The sequence below is a fragment of the Centroberyx gerrardi genome, chromosome 6 (assembly GCF_048128805.1).
Source record: "Centroberyx gerrardi isolate f3 chromosome 6, fCenGer3.hap1.cur.20231027, whole genome shotgun sequence".
In the NCBI taxonomy this organism is placed as follows: domain Eukaryota; kingdom Metazoa; phylum Chordata; class Actinopteri; order Beryciformes; family Berycidae; genus Centroberyx; species Centroberyx gerrardi.
In genome coordinates this window covers 20,685,119-20,705,518 of record NC_136002.1, presented here as the reverse complement: position 1 = coordinate 20,705,518, position 20,400 = coordinate 20,685,119, and the positions used below count along the sequence as shown (strand labels likewise).

General features: G+C 42.7%; 3 protein-coding genes across 7 annotated transcripts in view; 2 read left to right on the top strand and 1 right to left on the bottom strand.

Annotated features, from left to right (window-relative positions):
• cux1b (cut-like homeobox 1b) overlaps window positions 1–6,263 on the bottom strand; it is a 59,687-nt gene extending 53,424 nt beyond the window's left edge. For 3 of the 4 annotated variants that reach the window (XM_071894209.2, XM_071894207.2, XM_078284382.1), the window contains exon 1: window positions 6,160–6,238. In XM_071894209.2, coding sequence (XP_071750310.1) covers window positions 6,160–6,222 — 63 coding nt within the window. In that variant the 5' untranslated portion in view covers window positions 6,223–6,238. Of the gene's footprint in view, window positions 1–6,159 lie in introns of all 4 variants that reach the window. The other variant, XM_071894208.2, reaches the window with a different exon arrangement.
• A 6,377-nt stretch (window positions 6,264–12,640) lies between these two features.
• Window positions 12,641–14,635, top strand: LOC139907711 (alpha-(1,3)-fucosyltransferase 4-like). Its single transcript, XM_071894198.2, has one exon. The coding sequence runs from the start codon at window positions 12,769–12,771 to the stop codon at window positions 13,921–13,923; it is 1,155 nt and encodes a 384-aa protein (XP_071750299.1). The 5' UTR covers window positions 12,641–12,768; the 3' UTR covers window positions 13,924–14,635.
• Window positions 14,636–14,844: 209 nt separating this feature from the next.
• Window positions 14,845–20,316, top strand: LOC139933437 (myosin regulatory light chain 2B, cardiac muscle isoform-like). Of its 2 annotated transcripts, none has more exons than XM_071927526.1 (7): window positions 14,845–14,863; window positions 16,622–16,677; window positions 16,845–16,920; window positions 17,540–17,644; window positions 18,218–18,296; window positions 18,549–18,597; window positions 20,082–20,316. In XM_071927526.1, the coding sequence occupies exons 2-7, from the start codon at window positions 16,642–16,644 to the stop codon at window positions 20,184–20,186; spliced, it is 450 nt and encodes a 149-aa protein (XP_071783627.1). In that variant the 5' UTR covers window positions 14,845–14,863; window positions 16,622–16,641; the 3' UTR covers window positions 20,187–20,316. The 2 variants fall into 2 exon arrangements, with proteins under 2 accessions (XP_071783627.1, XP_071783618.2); XM_071927517.2 differs by lacking the exon at window positions 14,845–14,863 and adding an exon at window positions 15,453–15,481 and having other exon boundaries at window positions 16,591–16,677.
• Window positions 20,317–20,400: the final 84 nt, after the last annotated feature.

Sequence of the window (20,400 nt, the reverse complement as noted above, 5' to 3'; positions counted from 1 at the left end):
AAGACCATTAGCCTGCAGTGCACCAATATCATAATTCAATCCTGAGGCCATCAGCCCATGCCAATATCATAATTCAATACTTGGACCATTAAGGCGCACCAATAGCCCTATTAGAATTCAATACCTGTGGTCAATGATCTAACAGGACAGTGATACTGGAGTCATGGGCTGACATGGGATAAGGTCTAAGGAGAAGGATCCCCAGGCCTTATTTAGCCTGGACTTCTTGATAACTGTGAGATGCACAGCACTAAAATTAGGGAGGTCAAGTGGTTCACCAATAGCTAGGCTTCATCACAGCCTAAAGGCCACGGTATACTTGGCAGGATTGTACAGGACACGTTTGCGGGGAAAATGAAGCACCGCATTAACTCCGGACTGCGCAGTGTGGCTCAGGCTTGCTGGCCGAACTCGTCAAATTCTTTGCCCACCTGCCGCGGGTGTGTGACCGTCTGCAGTTGGTCTAAAATATCACGTGATAGGTTGTGCTGCCTTGTGGAAAAGCGTCTCCATTTCCTTTTGCCAGTTCACTGCCTTTGTTTACATCTCCATGCTAACACCTTGTGGTCAACTCTTTCAAAATGAACTGTTTTGCGGCTAGGCTTGCTGAGCTTGTCAGAGGATAACTGCAACTTTATTGTTCACTGAAAACCTTAGGCTTAACATAACAATATGAACAATAGGCTATAAAAGATTATACAGGCCTTTGAGACACCACTCAACATAACATAAAAAACCTGGGCAACTTACAATCGGCAATAGCCAGTATTCCATCGTGATCTTCAATATAATTGTCCAGTCACCCAAGCCTATGCCTTCGCTATTGGAATACATAGCAGTCATATAATGGATGCTTCTGTCATTGAGATATGGTGAAACTCTATGATGCTGTAGGTGAGAGAATTTAGTCCGCAAATAATGCCTGACACTTGAAAATGGGTCTCTGTAAAGCGCCCCTTGCACTTCTTGTTGCTAGGTGTTGGGTAGAAGTTTTGCCTGTGTTGTTAAATCGCTGTTAAACTATGAGTAGGGGTGGGCAATATGAACGCAATATATCACGAGATTTTCAGATATTACAAGTTGTGGAAGAACAGTTTCAGAAAAACATTTGTGGCTGTGCATCTTGTGATGAGTGTCACTCACTTGGCGCAATCTAGTGAAACCTTAATTTTCGGCTGCTGTAATAGGAACCATTCTTTGCTAGGTTAACCATTACAGTGTCCGTTAGCCTACCTCTTGGCAGCATTTGCTTTTCTTTTCATATGTAAAGCTTCTCTCAGATGACTTGGCTAGCGGTGTCCAATGATACCTTCAAGTGCTCTTCGTAAGCTCCTGCTTCCGAGTTTGTATGTCGTAAATACTGCTGCAGAAATAATAAGGATCCTATAACAAATATAGTATTTTGATGACTGTTGTTTTATTTTTAGACCGTCTTTCTCTTTTTTTTTGTATTGTAAATATCAAGCGGCAACAACAGCGGGCTACAAATGTGCACAGCAGCAGCAGAATGAAGAGGAGAAAATGTGCATCATCAAACTGATGTTTTGATTCATTTATTTATGCATTTAATTGATTTTTATTTAAAAAAAAACAACCATTTCCATCAAAAAGGGAAACATTAAATATAGTAAATAGGTTACTAGGAAAGTTACGCAGTGACTTGGATGAAAAGTTTGGTGAAAGCAGTGAATACAAATGGCTACGGCAAAAGCTATGAATAGAAATCACACATGGACTGTAGGCTCCTGTAATATATCGTCATGTCCACAATCGCCCCGTGAAGGTATAGCGTGACAAATATTTTAACTGCAGAGGATCTAATATCATTATACCACCCATCCCTATTCTAGAGTTAGTTAAATTATCTATGAGAAGAATTTTCTCATTACAATTACATATCTTTGTTGTGAAATTAGTTGTGACAGATTTTAATGTTTAAGAAAATGTGACAGTCACGGTCACAAAAAGTAGCCCTAACGACCTTCGTTGTAATGTCATTTGGCCCAATTTGTAACTCACAAATTGGGCTAAATGACACTCTCTATGTAATCTTAAATCTAGTGGACTGATAAGTTACACATTACAAGCAGCAGAAAAGGGAAATAATGAAATATGTTGACAAAAGGTTGTTCTGTTAGGATAGAAATTAGACCTACACAATAACAGATAAACTGGTCATTATGACTATTTTGCTAAACATTATGACCAAGATTATTCATCAAAATTATTAGTGTTTATGAGGCAAACTAAATTATTTTATTGCAATTCTTTCATCTTATATCAACATCTGGATCACTCTTAACCCCAAGTGTTCAAAGTGAAATGCAATAACATTAAATGTTTCATTACTTAATCTATGATTGTGGAAGGTAAACTAGCTGTATACAATATATTTATGGTGCACAAGTTACCAGTTACTTCCATACCTTCAGATTTCATAAGCGAACATGTTGCTGAGCAAGTCTGTTTGCTGCACACTTTTGCACAAAGCTGACATAAAGAGCTGCCAATTCCATCTGTTGTGGCTATCACTATTTTTAGACTTCTGTTAACCGCTTCACATCTTTTGTACAAACATCAGGTGACACTGGTCAACATTTCATTCCTTATCATAAAGATTGTTAGCATGCAAGATAAAAAATGGTTTACAATTAAGAATTCCAACTATTACTTTTGCAGATTAAGAGTGTGTACCTAGGTGTTGTGTTACATTCAGATAAAATAGGTCTAGCTCAGACACTCCTCGAAGCAGAGGGAGGGCGAAGAAACTGAGCCTGGAGTGTGAGGTGCGGCTTAAACCACTGGGGAGTACGGGCCTCCAGCCCTCCACTGAGTATTAGCCAGTGATAAGGTATATGGAGAGCATCTTTTTTTCGCTTTTCTGAGAGATACACATAACTCAGTCTCACCGAGTGTGTAGCCTTCGCAAGGAAACACTATAAGCTCTTAGAAAGTAGGATGACATAGCCTCGACCAAAGTAGACCGAGGACAGACCAAAGACCTGACATGCACTCGTCTCTCTCTCTGACTCACGCTTAGTCGCTCACCACCCACCAACACACAGTGAAACCTCAGTCCCAATGCCAGGTTTTGTCACTGGGCAGAGAACTGGTTGGCTACAGTAAAAGCATGACGTGATGCCCCTTCCTCTATACTCCCCCAGCCTGTGCAGCAACAGAGGGGTAAAAATATCCCGCCAGTGAGTTCAGACAACCAGCTCATAAATTAACACTAAAACTCCTGCAGACAACAGCAGGCCAGTCGCTGAGAGATTTAAACCACTCAGGTTGCCACTGACCGCAGCTCTGGGATCAGCTTACAAAATCGTTCCTAAATTTACCCATTAGGAGGTGGTGAGTAAGAACCAGCTCTAGATCAGTTTTCATTTCAGTCACTATTTAGCCGTCCACTAAAATAGTGAACTATTTTTCTAAATGGCTCTGGGGTGCTTTGTTCCAGGAAACGTTATGAGGTGAGATGTAGGCTATTAGGCCTAAATTGGAAATGGTGAATAACAGAAAGGTCTGTTTCCAATTTCCCAGCTTACACAAAAAATATAAAAGTCTACGTCTAGGCTCGGCTACTAGCTCGCATCTCATGAAGGCTTCCTTTTAATGAAGCACAGTCATCACTCTCAAATAGAAACACAATGTTCCAGCAACCTGCTTGACTGGGTCAAAAAAAGAGAGAAAAAAAAAAAACAACAACAGGAGAGAGAGTGATGATCCCTTCTAAAGAAACTCAACTCTGTAATGGACGGACAGGGATTACAGACGTTAAAACCTCCTCCATCTGTAATTCACTGTCACCCTGCCATCATCTCTGAATCACTGATCCATTTTCCAAGTGTGCGAGACCTTGCTAAAAGCATCACTGTTGCACCCATTTGTGTTTGTAATGGTGGAAAAAAACATGCAGAGATGAAGACAAGTTAACAGCTCGCTGTGCTGTTTCAAAGCACTCTCTGTCCTGTAACAACCATCAAGCTAGTTTCTTACAGAGGGAATGGGACCCACTGATCAAATAGGATTTTAATGAGCATCAGCAGTTGGAGCCCGAGGAATAGACGCTATGTTGGCTTAAAGCTATTGACATCTAGGTTGGGTTGGATTTTCATCAGCAGAAAAAAAAAAAATCACTCTTTCACTGGTGCCTTTTCCACACAGAACACAGATGTGAACATGAGCACACAGACATTGTCCATTTGGTCAGAAGAAAGTAGCAAATGAGAATGCAATTGGCTGACAAAGGCGTGTGCAGACTGTGATCATATCATACTAGCCCCCATTCTCCTCAGAAAGCGGATAAGAAAAAAAAAAAAGATTCTTCTCTGAAGGCTATCCTCTAGGAGCCTCTCAGTGGGAGGGAGAGTAAATAAGATGTCATCAATAATAGACAGTGAATGTTCTGAGCAGTGCTGCGCACACCAGCACACGCACACACATTCACGCGCACACACACACACACACACACACACAGACAGACACACACACACAACAGCTCCGACTGATTCCTATCCTGCAGACAGGCCTGCCAACCGCCAGCCTTTTTGCACACGCTCAGATTCACTGTCCTGACTAATCGCTTGTGATAGGGGCCTTTGCCATAATTACCCAGGGCCTTATCACAAACTTATGTGATGCATTTTTCATGTCCTGGCTGCTGGCAGTGCCTTCGCTGTTCTGGCAGTCAATCTATGAAAAAGACTGATCTCAGACAAATTTACACACACCAGTTCAAACAGGGAGAGACGGGTGAGAGCAGGGTGAAGGGCCAGGGAGAAAAAGGGTGGGGGTGGGCAGGCGGAGGGAGGGTGAGAGGAAGATGGGGGGCAGGAAGGGGGTGGGAGAGAGGAGAGGAGAGATAGGGGGAAAGAAAAAGAGAGCAGTCTCAAATTTTTACATAATGCATGAATACGGGGCACGAGTAGGAGGACCAAACAGGATCAAATAAATAGGAGAAGTGAAGCCTTGATGATGTGGCATAAGTGCAACACAAAGACCGCTGGAAATACTTGTTCAGTGTCCTTTGTCTACTGAGTCATAGGGGCATCATGACCTAAATAAAAGTTTAAACCCTAAGCTTATGTGATTCACAAAATAATGTATAAATAATTGGGCTACCCTACTTAATACAATCTTATGTTAATGACGACAGTAACTAGGCTAGTAATATTCAGAAATTGTGACTTAAAATTCAGCATGCACGTTAAATGCCACGGGAAAACACAACAGCTCCATTGTCTACATTTTTGTAATAGGTCAAACAGGCTCTAATATACACAGACTATATTCACACACTGAATAGGCCTGTTCCTCATAGCCTTTACTGAGCTAAGGGATCTCCTCCGCGCACGCCTAGATTAGTGACGTGCGTGAGACTGGGACATTTCTGGAGTTCTTCATCAACAACAAGGTCGTGCTCTTTTTTTCTTTTTTTTTTCATTTAAATGCTTCGTGTCAGCAAGGACTGTCCCGTCCACTTTCACAGACGTGGCAATGTCTGTAAAACCTTAGCTATAATTGAGCAGCGCGTAGCTTGCCATCAGGGGAAAGCAAAAAAAAAAAGACGGCTGTGTTGATCAACCATTATCACGGTGATGTCTTAAATATAAACAGTTTAAAAACCGTTAGCCGACAAGGTGGCTAATGTTTTCATTCGTGGCAACTAAACTTGCCGATTTGACAGTTAAAGCAAAAACACAAGCAAAGCTCTATGTCTGTGCTGCCCGTCTCAACGGTTGGTGTCACCACAGCGCCACCGTAATGAGTCGCACTTATTTTTCCCCAAATTATCCAACCTTACAACGGCTAAGCGTCGGGCTAACTACGGCTACTTGCTTCTGTAAAGTTGCAGAACATGTAATAAAACAAAAGATATCAAAAGCTTTCGCGAGAGACTGCGATTTGTTTTATTTCGGCGCATCCCCGCGGCATCGCCCGGCTGCCAGTTGTAGTGTCCGATCGATGTGAATTGAACAAAGAGGATCAATTTCTGATCAGCGAGAGAGCCACTTTCATCAATGTGAGGAAGAGGTCTTGAATTCTCTTCCTAAACAGCCACGGAACGGCCACCAAAACACAAAACATGAACTCCGAAACAGACAAGACTACTGAACTGAATAGAGCGTAGGCGATTTAAAGAGAGGGGAAACTGACCTGTAGTTGTTGTAAGTCAAAACGCTTCCAATATTGAAACATCGATCCTGCATTGGCCGCCATCTTGAGACATATTGAGACAGGAATGAGATGCTGATAGAGAGCGCGGGGGTTGGAGTTCAGTGGAGAGGACTGGGCGGGGCGGGAAACCCGGAACGGATCCGGTCGACGGTACGCTCGGCGAATGACCGGGGTACGGACCGGAGTCACACTACAGGAGTGTTGCCTTAATAACGCCATAATAATTGCTTTAATAGCATTATATCAACATTCGATATTACAGGTAAGTAACTGAAAAGGAAGTGATTTACATTCTATTTTATTATGTTGAAATACTCGAACTCACGTGCGTCAGGTGAGTCAAAATTTGATCTTGTAGTTGTTGTTTTTTTTATCATTAAAACGGAGAGCAAAGATCAAGGGAAAATAATGCCAGGGATTTATTTGCAGGCCTTATCTTAAAAAAACACATCAGGGCAGCATTCAGGACCAATATTCCCTCTGATATGTGTGTCTGCAAGATAGTTTGTCTTCGTCTAATAATTTATTATATTGACCGCATAATAATATTTTGTCAGTCATCTGTAAGTGCTCCACTTGTCACCAGAAATGTAGTCGATGTAATGTAAGCGGGTTTCGATATTTTGGTAGGACGTGATGTCAGATGCAGAGACTTTACCATAGACATACCTTGGGGCTTAGCGAACTGACGCCCCTTCTTGAACTACTTCGCACCTATTTTTACAGCCTATGCTTTGCACCAGTCATTTATTCTAGTAGGCTTACTGTTATTATTACAACACTTTGATTTCATTTCTGATTGCTACAATGCTTTACATCTGACCTGCAGTTGTGTTGTTGCTGTCATGTTACAATGTTGCGTTTTGTATCGTCTTGTTTGTCTTCGTTTGGAACGACCCCAAATAAAAGTTTTCGTTCCGTTGTGGACGTGTGTGAGGGGAAATGCAATAAAGTCGAATTTAATTTAAATTGATTTAAATATTAGGCCTGTTGCAAAGAAGATAAAGCCTGCTGTCCGTCCAAATCGTATAAAAAACACTCAACTGTAGCCTATAAATAACTAACCTAACAATTTGTGAGTTTCACGATAGTTTTTTTTTTTTAATAAAAGGGTAGATCTAATGTACAAACTCAGCATGTGCAGCAAAGCAGTGATGGTGAGGACCTGCTGAACTTGACCATTGAAGAACTGGTAAAAGATGGAGTGGACTTTTACTTGGCACACGAGGTGTGAAGGCATTTTCAAGCTCCATGAATGAATTCTGTCTTCACTATCTGTTTAATTCAACATTAATACGATAAAGTGTCAAAATCAAAAGTATGTACACTGGATATTCTCAATTGAGGCAATGCTTTGCAACAAAAATATAATTCTAATTCTAATTTATCAAATAAGATCCAGTCAAGCAGTTTTCCACATCGGGAGGCAGCAGTCTAGTGTTTTGGGTGTCTGTGTGTATGCTGTTGTTGAAGTGACCTTGAGCAAAACACTGGACCCCTCGCTGCTGCAGGGGCGTCCCTCCCTGCGTCCCTCCTGGCTGGCCGTGTCCTCTGACCCCTCTGGCTTGTGGACGTGTCTCGGAGGGATATGCAGAGAATTCCTAATTACACAGTATGGGGATAGAGTGCCCCAAATTCCTCTGTCAAACTGTAACGCCTCACCCACCTTAAAATGCATTATGCTTCAGCCTCCACTTGCTCAGCACACAGAACCAAGCTGCACAACATTTATCAGGGCAATACATCTGCTGTACACATTGTTTTCATTTTTAGCATTTTGTGGGTTCTGCAATTGAGTGTGTGTGAGTGTGTGTGTGTGTGTGTGTGTGTGTGTCGACTGTGTTGCGAGGCCTGCCTGTCTGGAAAACCTTGGCCTGCATTTGTTTTTTCTCGGATGCTCGGAGCCCACAGCCCTCCTATCAGCTCAGCCTTTAACAAAAAAAAACAACAGGTTTTTATTGCTTTATTTTTCTCTCCAATAATTTTCATTTATTTCACAGCCATTACACTTCAATTGTGTTTGCTAAAAATAAAACCAGAATTTGCCATAGATAATGACACCTCTTTCATGACATTTTTGTGAATACAAGGGTGGGTATTTTTGTGCTTTAAATTAGCTCTAATTTCAGCTCATTACTTGATTTGATTTGAAGCCGTTTGTTTCTTTCTCCTTGTATGAATGGTGCTCAGTGGTCAACTGATATGCAGCCTAAATAACCTTGTCTTATTTTATACTTAACACATATTATAGTGAATTAAAGCTTGCCTTTGGTTTGCCCATCATACCCAATCACATGCTTTTAATAAAATGTACTGAATAACTAAGTTCCTCAGATAGGAGTGCCTGCTTCAAAGGAATTACAGTGAATGACAGTGAAGGAAGATAGCAGCATGATCCACATGATTGTCAGTGGCTATTACTGATTATTTCCATATAAAGATTATTGTCTTATATCAAGACTATGATAAATCGACCTGCAATAAAAAATGCAATGAATGTTCTGCTGAAAAGATGTTTACTTTTCAGGCAAAAGGCTGCATATGAACCTGAGAATCTCGCCTTTAAGCCTTTCATCTGTTCCTTATTCAGCCATGTTCATCAGTGTCTGCTGGGCTTGGCCTGCATGAGATGAGATGCTACCTATCATTAAGCCAAACCAGAAATACAGGTCTGAGATAATACGTGTAGGCTCAGTCGCTCTGCAGTATGGCCTTTATGTTGCATTTGTAGCTGTCTCTCACACAAAGGAGATGCATGACTAAAAGGAACATGATATATTGTTGTTTTGCTGCTGATGTTAACACGGCTCTTGGTAGAACAGAAGGGCAAATTATTATATAGCATTAGATTTTATTTTGCCAACCATATTTTATTGATCTGCTTTTTTAAAGTAACCCTCAGATAGAGACATGCTGTTTGATATTTTAGCTTCAAACTCTTTAATTTGGATGTGAAATAACGCAAGAACTATGAGGTTAAAGCACAGACTGTAAGGTTTAATTTGAGGACAAGTTCAGCTATAACTGATGAATATTTAAAGCCATGCGCCTTTTGTACATTCATCATTCATTCAAATTATTTGGTGAGACTAAGATCCTGTTCAATGAAGTAGTAATTTTGTTCACATGTAGTCAAAATGATCTTAATGTGGAATGCCTTCTAAAGGTCTACAAGCAAACATTACAAATCTCTTGATATCTCACTGTCAGTTTCTCTTTTCAAGCTCTCTGCATTTCAACATTCAGTATCTCCACAAGGATTTAGCTGAAACTACACTCTGCTCTAGATTACTTTGAAGCAGCAGGGCGTTCACAGTTAGAATAAGTCAGAACAAGTAAGAGTCGGAGTTATCAATCCACCTTCAAATTATCACGTTTCTGCTACAGAGCTTCAAGTCTGGCATGAATGACTTGAGTGGGGTTTTCCCCCCTCCACTAATCTTTCTATTGCACTCCATGGTGAAATTAGTGGGGAGAGAAAGCTGCTCAAATTGTTCTTGAGGGGACAGTAGAAGAAACAAGTTAGAGCCCACAAATTTATCCTCTAAAAAGCTTAATCAGGTCATGTGCATGTGGTTAAAATTTAAATATAGAGAAATAAACACACATTCTTTGTGTCATTGCCAATATAAAACTACATCTCTTACCCTTTTCTACCCCGAAGAAGCTAGAGGCTACAAAATTAAACAGCTTCTCTGTCCTTTAGCTTTCCCACTTTCCTCTGTTTGTCTCCCTTTCCCTCCCCGCTCATTGACTGTGCCTGTAAGGTGCTTTTAGCAGGCCTTGTGTGGCCGGGTTAGAGACGGATGTGTGGCCCTTGGGAGCCGAAGGCAGAGAGCAACACTGATCATGTCAGACAGGCTGGGGAGGCTGCATAAGATCATCATCACCCGGCAGTGAAGTGAATCGCCGCAGTGGCACTTTCACACAACCTCTGACCTCCGGGGCAACCTCCGAGGTCATGTTCAAGGTCAGGGGTCAGCGAGGGCCTCTGAGATCGGGGACCTCTCCGTCCCCCTCCCCTCCCCTCCCCTAACTCTTTCTCTCCATCTTGTCTCACTCCGTTTTTTTTCTTTCTTTTTTCTCTCATCCTCTATTTCTCTGTTGCTCTCGCTCTGTCTGTGGCTGGGACCAATTGAGACATCCCATCCCCTGGGAGTGGAAGTAAAAAAAAAAAAATTGAAAAAGGAAAGCAAGAGAAAATCAATAGGAAAGATGAGTGAAGAGCTGGGGGTCCCTTCAAAAACTGAATGCTTCTCTCCGTGCTGGTATGATTCACACACACACACACAAACAACCCTTCTGACAAACAGGAAGGCAACAGTAAACAACAGGCCTGGCCAGTGACCACAACTACAGAGAAAGATGTGTGAGGCCCATGATGTGTGCCAGTTTCCTGTGTACTGCACCAGTAACACACTACCACTGATAACTTGAGGGTTTTCACCTAATCCTCATAAGATGGCTGCCATGCTCCCCATTAAATGACCTGACAAGGGCTTTAATGAAAATACAAGCTTATTGCGCCCCATTTCCATTTGGGATTCTCTCTCTCTCTCTCTCTCTCTCTCTCTCTCTCTCTCTCTCTCTCTCAGTGTTTATCTGTGCTTGTGTGTGTGTGTGTGTGCATGAGTGTGGCTGGTTGCTGAGGTAATGAACGAACAAAAACCTAATAGGAGTCTAAACAATGAACACATCACTATTGGTCATTTCCCGGCCCACGCCACCTCAACTATTTCTGAAAGAAAGACACAGACACGTGTGTATAATGTACAGACAGACACATGTGTGTATAATGTTGAGCCTCACCATGCAGGCCTACAGTATCCATAACTTATGACGGAAGAGATCGCCGTGTTCCTTTCCAACCAAGATAACCCCAGGCAGGACATTAAATGATTGGCTGAAAATAGAACTGTTCAGATGAAAGGGAGGATAAATAATGCAGAAAGAATACAAAACCTCTTATGGGGATAACTAGTCACACACGCATGCACACGGGCACACACACACACACACACACACACACACACACAAACAAAGAGATTTTTCCTCCACAGTGAGGAAAAGAGAATTGATGTTACAGGAAGGAGGAGGACCCTACGGAGACGCACGTGCCTCTTGCTTCATCTCCTCCCACTCCTCCTTATCTGCCATTTTTTTCCTCCTCACACGCAGACTTCATGACACACTCGGGGTCTGTGGGGAGAAATATGTTGTCCCACTGATGTGTGTGTTTTTCCAGCCCACCAGAGCTCAGACACAACACAGAGCAACATTTCCAACCTCCCTTTCTAATGATTCTTTCATGAATTTTGATCAGGATTCATCTAGATAATGATGGCCTGGACAATTGATCTTTTACATAAAGCGGGTGTATCCGTCAACATGTGAGTGCATGGTGTTTATTCCTACATTTCTTTAGATCCCCCTCATCAGTGTGACTCATTTATCAAGGTTTCTGCTTAGGGGACGCTGAAATGCTGTGTCATATCTAATAAATAAAACATGCAAACCAAACCTTTTCAAAGACTCGTTGCTGCCTAATTTTCAGCGGAAATGTTTATTCATCGGCTAAATTAAAAATGCATAATTTGAGATAAGTCCCAATGTCATTGCTACACAAGCTGAGCAGGACACTTTGCAGGGCAGCTTTGTGTTTGTGTAGGGAGACACCTAGTGGTCAGTGATCTGTGTAGCGTTTAGTAGGGAGATCCATGGAGGTTTGGCGGCCACTTAGGCCCATACTGTACAACTTGACAATAAAAAAAAATATTTATTAGTCGATTAGGATCAGGAGTATACTTTTAATAACTATGCCTAACCGTAAATAGGAGATTATAGGCCGACAGACATATAGGCTCCTGTGTTGTCTCATTATGATTTTGTCTCTGGCCTCCATCCAAAAGAATAGCTAAAAGTATGTATGATATCTTGCATTAACAAAGTAGCTTACTAAATGAAAAATATGCCAGTTATCTGAAAATGGCATTACAGCCTATTAAATGTGCAGGACGCTGTGGCCCGGGCCAAGGTGTTTACCCAGCCTAAAAGAGCCTGTGAGGCCGACCGGCAGTCAGCAGGCCCCACAAAAGCCCCATTCACCGGTAACTGGAACCCAGACCGACGCTGCCACGTCAAATGTTTGAGCATACAGCACTGCGACTGTTTTTGTCTTTTTTTTTGCCTTGGAGGCAGCATGAAATCACCGCCACCACGCAGCGCAGGTAGGCTGACCAACCAGAACAATACAGGGGGAAACTAGGACGTAAAGTTGGACTATTGTTGGCTGCTAGTCTAAGGTCACCTGCACCTTATCAGCACTCCTCCTTATCTTACCAGGAAGGACAATGGCAAAGTAGGCTAGCCTTGCCTTAGGGTGTGCAAACAGGTTTCTTCTGCCCACACGGCTATAAGGGCAGGGACTGAATTGTTCTTTCTTTTTCCTGAACCTAAAAAGGTTTTCATTATTAGAAGTGCAGCTGTTTCTTGGTGGACACAGAGGAAACAAATCAGTTCTGATGAGGGGGATGTTTTGAACTGTTTTGAACTGAAGGGAGAGGAGAAGTGAAGGGGCAACAGGCGCCCATGGGAGTTGTGGCCCCTCATAGAGCAGCGGGCCGCTCATTCATCACATCTCACAGAGCCAGCAGGAAGAAATGCCACGCGACTGTTTTGAAAACGACATGCTCCTGGATGTGCGGGGCCACCGCCGGTTTTCTGTTGTTCCTGGCAGTTTGCCTTGTCTACTTACCGGACCCGTTCACCCAGCCTCTCTCTCCAACTGCTGGGGTTAGCAGTGAGGTGACGCTCCTAATATGGACGCACCCGTTCGGCCGATACCGCCAACTTCCGGATTGCGAGGCGCTCTATCAGATCAGCGGGTGCACGTTGACCGACGACTGGCGCGCGTACCCGCGGGCTGACGCCGTGATCATTCACCACCGGGAGATTGCCATCAACGTGAGCGAGCTACCACCGGATCCACGGCCACGTGCTCAAAAATGGATCTGGATGAACTTCGAGTCCCCCACGCACACACGTGGTCTGTGGCGGTTCGAGGGCATTTTCAACCTCACCATGACCTACCGGCTGGACTCTGACATTTTCGTGCCTTATGGGCATTTGATCCCCCTCTCACACAGACTCCAGGGTGCCCACCACCAGCACGTGCAGGCCCTCCGTGGGCCCTCGCCCTCACACCGCAGGCCCCGCCTTGTGGCCTGGGTCATCAGCAACTGGTCAGAGTCTCATGCCCGCGTGGCCTTCTACTATCAGCTCAGCCATTACGTCCAGGTGGATGTGTTTGGGCGTGCAGGCCGCCCGTTACCTGAAGACACCAATGGCAGTGTGGTGCGGCTGGTCAAGCGGTACCAGTTCTACCTGGCGCTGGAGAACTCCCAGCACACCGACTACATCACGGAGAAGCTGTGGAACGCCGTGCTGGCCGGGGCTGTACCCGTGGTGCTGGGCCCGTCCAGGGACAACTACGAGCGCTTCCTGCCCCCCGAGGCCTTCATCCACGTGGACGACTTCCCCACAGTCCGAGGGTTGGCCCAGTACCTGCTGCTGCTGAGACGCAACCCGGCCCGGCTGCAGCGCCACCTGGACTGGAGGAGGAGTTACAGCGTCCACCGGCCCACCTTCTGGTCCGAACACTACTGCACAGCCTGTCGAGGGGTGAGGAACGCCAAAGGCAGGACTGATGTGGTCACAGACATCACAGGCTGGTTCCAGTCTTGAAGTGCTCTTACCTCTAACACTGGATAAAATGAAGGCAAAACCAGTGTACTGACAGATCACCAGTAATGTGTTAACTACAGTCCTGAGGGAAAATGTGAAGGAAAACAAACTACCTGCTCACCAACCCACTTGTTAGATTTGGAGCAAATCACCTGCTGGAGATAACCATAGCCTAGAATTTCTCCATTATTTATTATGAACCATGATTGTTTGGGAAACTGTGATTTAAGTAACTGTATTATAGTAAAGAACAGCTTGTCATGATTTGTTAAATCATAAACTATACAGTATTTACATGCACAATGGTGAGTGTGTGAATGTGCGTGTGTGTATGTGTACATGCCTGTTGTAAGTGTGAGTGTTTTTGATTTAGGAAGGTAATAAAGAGACTTCCTCTAATAAGTTCACGAATACCTGCTGTCAAGTTTCTGTCTCTCTGTACAGATTTATCGACCTGTAAAAAAGAAAAAGGAGCGTGTACTAGTGAATACTTTGCACTTAATCATGTTAATCACAGTGTCTCTGTTGCACTGCATCTGCTCTACTATCTACTATTAGCCTCACGCCATACATGGGCAATGCTCACCCATAAAAAAAACATCCTTTGCCCCTGTAATAGCACTCCCTGCCCCTGCCTCATGTCTGCACATCAGAGACTATTCTCAGTCAGAGGGGTCAAACTGAAGGACCACAAAGGTGTCATCAGGCCCAAACTCCCTATCTTAGTCCAACTCATACCTCAGGCACTGTTTGAATAAAACACAGCTGCACTAACATAAACATGCTCCTATGTTTCCTTTATTGTTATTTTACATCACAGGACTATGCTGTTTTACTTGTCTTTTTACTATCATCATGCATGTTTCTTTGTGAGCTGCAGCTTAGAGTTGCGACAAGGCAAAAGAAAGAACTTAAAATAAGAGAGAGAGAGGGGGAAGAAGTGCTTGTGTGCCTGTTTTCAAAGAAAGTTTTAAAAGGAACTGCTCTGTTACTTGATAGGAGTCAGACGCTGTGATGCGGATCGTTCAAATTTACACCTCTGTGTTAGTGGCCTGACACAGAGTTAACACTTTGCACTGTCAAATGAGACATTACCCCAGGCACAGGGGCATGAAATAGTGTTGATTCTCATTTGAGACGATGCCTCAACAGCTGTTGGAGCTGTTGAAGTCCACCAACAATAATCCTATCAGATGGCCGAAACACACACAACTCATCAATCTCATTCATGTACAATACAGCGGTCTTAGCATAACTAGTTACTGTAATGATAGGCCAAATAAAGCAATATCAAGTATACCAATATACCAATAAGGGTCTATTTGTAGTGCCTCCATCTCCTCCCAATGCCTAACATGTCCTTCGTTTAAAATAGGAAGAGCCTCCAAATGTCATGCATACCTTCCCACTGTCTGAAGCGTTTACAGCACGGCCTCTATTGTCTTAACACAACAGGTGCTGAACAGTTGGCCTGGTAGTATATAAAGGACGGGCACTCCTCCTATTGTTTCTCAAGGTTTCAGCTGACCACAAAGAAGACTGCAAGATTCACACAATGGTAGGAGTCTGTGTATTTGATACATTCATTTCACTTACCGAATTGTAAATTGTTATCTTTTTCATAAGAACTCTGAGCATGCATTGTTTGCCATGTTAACGCAGTTTGTGTTCATCTGTGCAGCGTCATTGCTATCAGCTGCTCATCATGTATAGTGATTATGTGATCAGGCATTATATCGCCAAGTCATGCAGAAACAATTACAGCTTAGTAAAATATAACAAAAAGTCAGTTACTATTATATAATAGTAACAGATGAGGTCACACTTTCTTTGGATAATCTAATACTCAAATACTCAAGTTCCAATCGAGTGACTATAATGTCAAGTCATGTTTATTTATATAACCCTTTATCACAAGCATGTCATATACATACTACATACCATACTACATCATATATACATGCTACATATGCATCATCATATACATACTACATACACACACACACCTATGGGCAATTTAGAGTCTTCAATTCACCCCACATCTTCTTCTTCTTCTTCTTCTTCTTCTTCTTTTCCTTCTTCTTGCTGTGAGGCGACAGTACTAACCACTGACCCACAGTGCCACCACTATGTCACTATACAGTCTACTGAGTTTCAAGTGATAATTGTGTGAAAAGGAGTGTGTAGATATTCAATGTCTGGGCTAGGGTTAATCTTTGGATTGGGGTTAATGTTAGAAATAGGATCAGGTCAGGGTTAGGGTTAGGGTTAGGTTTAAAAATGGGGTCAGGGTTAGGGTTTAGCTAAGGTCAGGGTTAGGATTACATAGTTTGTAGAGATGCACCAAATTGGCAGGTGACACTTTGTTGTAACTTGATAGTTCGTTGAGTGTCAACACTGGACTATCCAAATAAAGTCTTACTTCCAAAGATGAATGAGTGAATTGTGGACTACACTGAGCAACACTGACTAGTTGTGAATGATCAGCTATTCGGAAAAAACCCTCAAGCCATCCCCAAGTGCCTTGATGTGGAAAGGTGGAGTTGTTTGATGTTGTGCCGACCGCGGCTGGTTCCCGCCCCCTGCTGCGTGTAAACCTCAGTCGGTCCGACTCAAGGGAACCGCCATGGCTCTCCTCTCTCATCCGACACGCCTGCTCTGTTACAGGCACCCAAAAAGGCCAAGAAGAAGGAGGGAGGAAACTCCAACGTCTTCAGTATGTTTGAGCAGAGCCAGATCCAGGAGTTCAAAGAGGTTAGAGGACAGATGCTGTGGAGAAAGTGCATGTGTGTGTGTGTGTGTGTGTGTGTGTGTGTACATGTGTGCTTGTATTTCTCTCTCTTTTTCTATTTCTCTCCCTCTCCCTCTCTGCCGGTGTGTTGCCTCCTCCAGTAACCTGTCTACATGTCCTTTACTTCCAGGCATTCACCATCATGGACCAGAACAGAGACGGCTTAATTGATAAGAGTGACCTGAGGGACACCTTTGCTGCTCTAGGCAAGTATTTACTGGTATTATACAGTAAAAGCACACATCTGAATAGCTCTGATATTCCATTTATTTATTTATTTATTTTATTTACTCGTTTATTTAACAGGGACAAATGCATAAAACATTGTTTCATATATAAAATACAAAATAGATGCCATGCATACGGGTTTTTAGCCACGGCTAATTTGCAACCCCTGTCCCTGGCTAGGCTTTTGGAGTTAAAACAGATAGAAAAACAAGAATTACAGGAACATTAAGCTTAAGAATAGTACAGAACATTAAAATACAATGCAGATAAGGACAGGGACTAAGATGTTAGTAGTACATAAAATACAATAAATATAACTGTGAAAGAACATGGTGCTGCTGTCATCCATATTTGCTTTTTATTCATACATTTCTACTCAACATGTTCTAGTTGAAAGTGTAAGTTGTGTATGTTTACCCCCATTTGCTATATTTTTATTTATATTCTAATTTTCTTTGCCATGTCTTGTCACTATTTGCTGCTGCAAGGACCCAATTTCCCCACAGGGATCATTAAAGTTTCATCTTATCTTAACATCAATATGCAAATTACATGCTTGGTGTGGTTGGTGAAAGAGTGTGATGTGTTTACTGGCAGGTCGCCTGAATGTCGGTAATGACGAGCTCGATGAGATGCTGAAGGAGTCTTCAGGCCCCATCAACTTCACTGTCTTCCTCACCATGTTCGGAGAAAAACTTAAAGGTCAGTCAATACCAGGCTTATAATGCAATTTGCATTGGTTTTTATACATATTTTATTTCTAATTTGAAGTTCAAGTTAAGTTTAGTTTCAGTTCGTTTTAGGTTTGTTTCTATTTTCCATAGCTGATTTCATTAACGTTTTGTTATATCTAGTATCAGTTAAATATTTTGATTTTCATGTATAAGGAATTACTCTTCATGTGTCCTTGTTGAAAAGGAAGGCCAAGTATACAATGATAATAATCATTATTGGATAATAATAATCACATACCAGTTTTATCGTATGTATCATATATCGTATATGTTAGTAGTTGTGGCATCTATAGTTTTCTCCTATACTCCACTCTTGAATTGGCTTTGACTGGAAGACTTAAAACAAAATGAATATTAAAATATTTAATCTAATTTTGTTTTGGAGGCAGTGATTAAGTTAAGTATCAGTTTTTTAAACACTACAGTTTTTTTTGTTGTATTTCAGTTTACTAAAATGTTTTTTCATGCTTAGTTTCAGTCTTAGTTTTAGTCAACTATAATAACCTGTGCAGCATACTCATGAAGTTCTGCATTTTGTCAGGAACGGACCCTGAGGAGACGATCCTCAATGCATTCAAGGTCTTTGACCCAGCAGGAGAGGGGATCCTGAAGGGGGAGGAGTGAGTGTGACTTCCTCTGCAATCTGCAGTCTGCTTAGTCAAGGCAGACGTGGCTACGTGGCTTGTTGTGCCTCTCAGAGGGTTTAATGACAGAGATAACTATAAATAAGTGTAATATAAAATGTAATAAAACAATAAAGTTTCAGGATTCAGATAATGCTTATCTTGGTCAGCGAAACAGAGAACACAATTAATTTCAAGTCAAAGAAATGGCAACAGTAATTCTTCTTTTCTCTCTTTTCTCTCCTGTAGGATGAAATATCACCTCATGTCACAAGCTGACAAGTTTACAGAGGCTGAGGTGAGTTGTTGCTTGGCAACAAGGTGAAGTATGGGATGTATCAATATGAGATAGTGATTCAAAGGTATTGGTAGCGGCGATAGTGTTGAACAAACTGAAGGTGAACGTTGCTGAATAAGCGGCGTCTGAGGCAATTTCATTTGATTTAAACCTCTTAACTACCAGCTACAGCTTATTACAAAGATCCTTCTCAGCTCTCTCATGCAGCCCCCTTCAGTTACACTGCCATTCATAACCTACATGGCCTCTGGCTAGAGACACAGTAATCTCATTTGTACAGCAACAGATGTTTCTCTTAAAAACATCCGCTGACTGGGGAGTGAAAAGTCTGTCTTTCATTCTCTCAAGGGATCAAAGAGACCAGTCTAATCACTATGAAATCTGTCACATTTGTACTGGTTTGAAGAGACAGATTGACTTACAGTAGGCTTACTATGTTGTGAAATGTAAAAGATCTGTTTCTCCCTCTCTTTCTCTCTCTCTCTCTCTCTCTCTCTCTCTCTCTCTCTCACTCTATCTCCCTCACACACACACACACGCAGCCTACACATATTTTATGAGGAAGCTTTCATGTTCTGTACATCAAAAGGCTGAAACTGAAAAAAAAGAGAAAGAAAATGCGTATGAAACAACAAAACCTCCAGACAAATAAACAGAATGGTGTTCCCATGGCAGCAGGGTGTAGTAATCTGACGGCTGGTTTCCCATGGCTGTGTCTCACTGCCCCATAGACCTCCACTCTGTCTCACTGATGGCTCCTGTGATTGCAATCATCCATCTTACTGTCAAAGGGAAAAAAGGGCAAGAAAGGGGAAATCACACACACCATCTCTCTCTCGCTCCCATGTGTCCAGCAAACAAGCCACCCTGCTGCGAACAGAGCCAACACATGGACCGCAGGCCCTCTCCACTGGGGGTAGATAGGAGCGTGTGTGTGTGTATGTGTGTGTGTGTGTTTGTGCGCCTGTGCCTGTATGATGTACAGAGAAAACATGTGTGGGTGTGCATCTTCGGCTGTCTGTGCCTGCCCATTATACTGCATGATCAGTCACTGTGTACACAGGGGAGCTGTGGACATGTCTGATCTTGCAGCTGATCAAAAGCACCAGAGACTTGTTCCCTTGTGGCCATGCAAGTGGGCCTCATATCAACATGTCTCTGTTCACTAGACAGGAAAAAGAAGAGGAGAAGAAGACAGAGGGAGGGAGGGGGGGCGTCCCTTTCTCCAGAAAAGGAGAAACAGGCAGGAATAGCACAGATGAAAGGATACACAGAGAGGCCAGAGATAGATATGACAATGATACATAACCGCACTTATCTCTGGGTTCTGATGAGCTAATTGAATGGTAAAAGTCAGCGGTGTATTTATCTGTAGACATATGGTGTGTGTGATCCCTCCACCAACTTGACGGCTCCCGTTGTTGGAAGGGAACGGGGATAAAAAAAGACCATCTGCAATAAAAGCCTGTTCTGTTTACCTGCAGGTAAATCAGATGTTTACAAACTTCCCCCTGGATGTCGCTGGTAACCTTGACTACAAGAACCTGTGTTACGTTATCACCCACGGAGAGGACAAAGAGCAGGAGTGAGGGAGGGGAAGAAACAGAGGGATGAAAGAGAAAGACGAGGAAGAAGAGGAAGAGCGGCCGTGAAGCTCCTGCCTGTAAATAGCCTCGCTGTGCTGTGAAGTTGCAGTGTACAGTATGTGTTAATGTGATTGTATGTATTAATGTGATTGTATGTGTTAATGTGATTGTATGCAATAGTGTGGTAATATTACAAGAGTAAACCTGTTATTGTTGT

Excerpts from the sequence above, each read along its gene's own strand:
- LOC139933437 (XM_071927517.2), top strand. Across the intron at positions 16,921-17,539 it reads GGACACCTTTGCTGCTCTAG|GTCGCCTGAATGTCGGTAAT; the intron begins GCAAGTATTTAC and ends GTTTACTGGCAG. Across the intron at positions 17,645-18,217 it reads GTTCGGAGAAAAACTTAAAG|GAACGGACCCTGAGGAGACG; the intron begins GTCAGTCAATAC and ends GCATTTTGTCAG.
- LOC139907711 (XM_071894198.2), top strand. The coding sequence starts at position 12,769 with ATGGGAGTTGTGGCCCCTCATAGAGCAGCGGGCCGCTCATTCATCACA.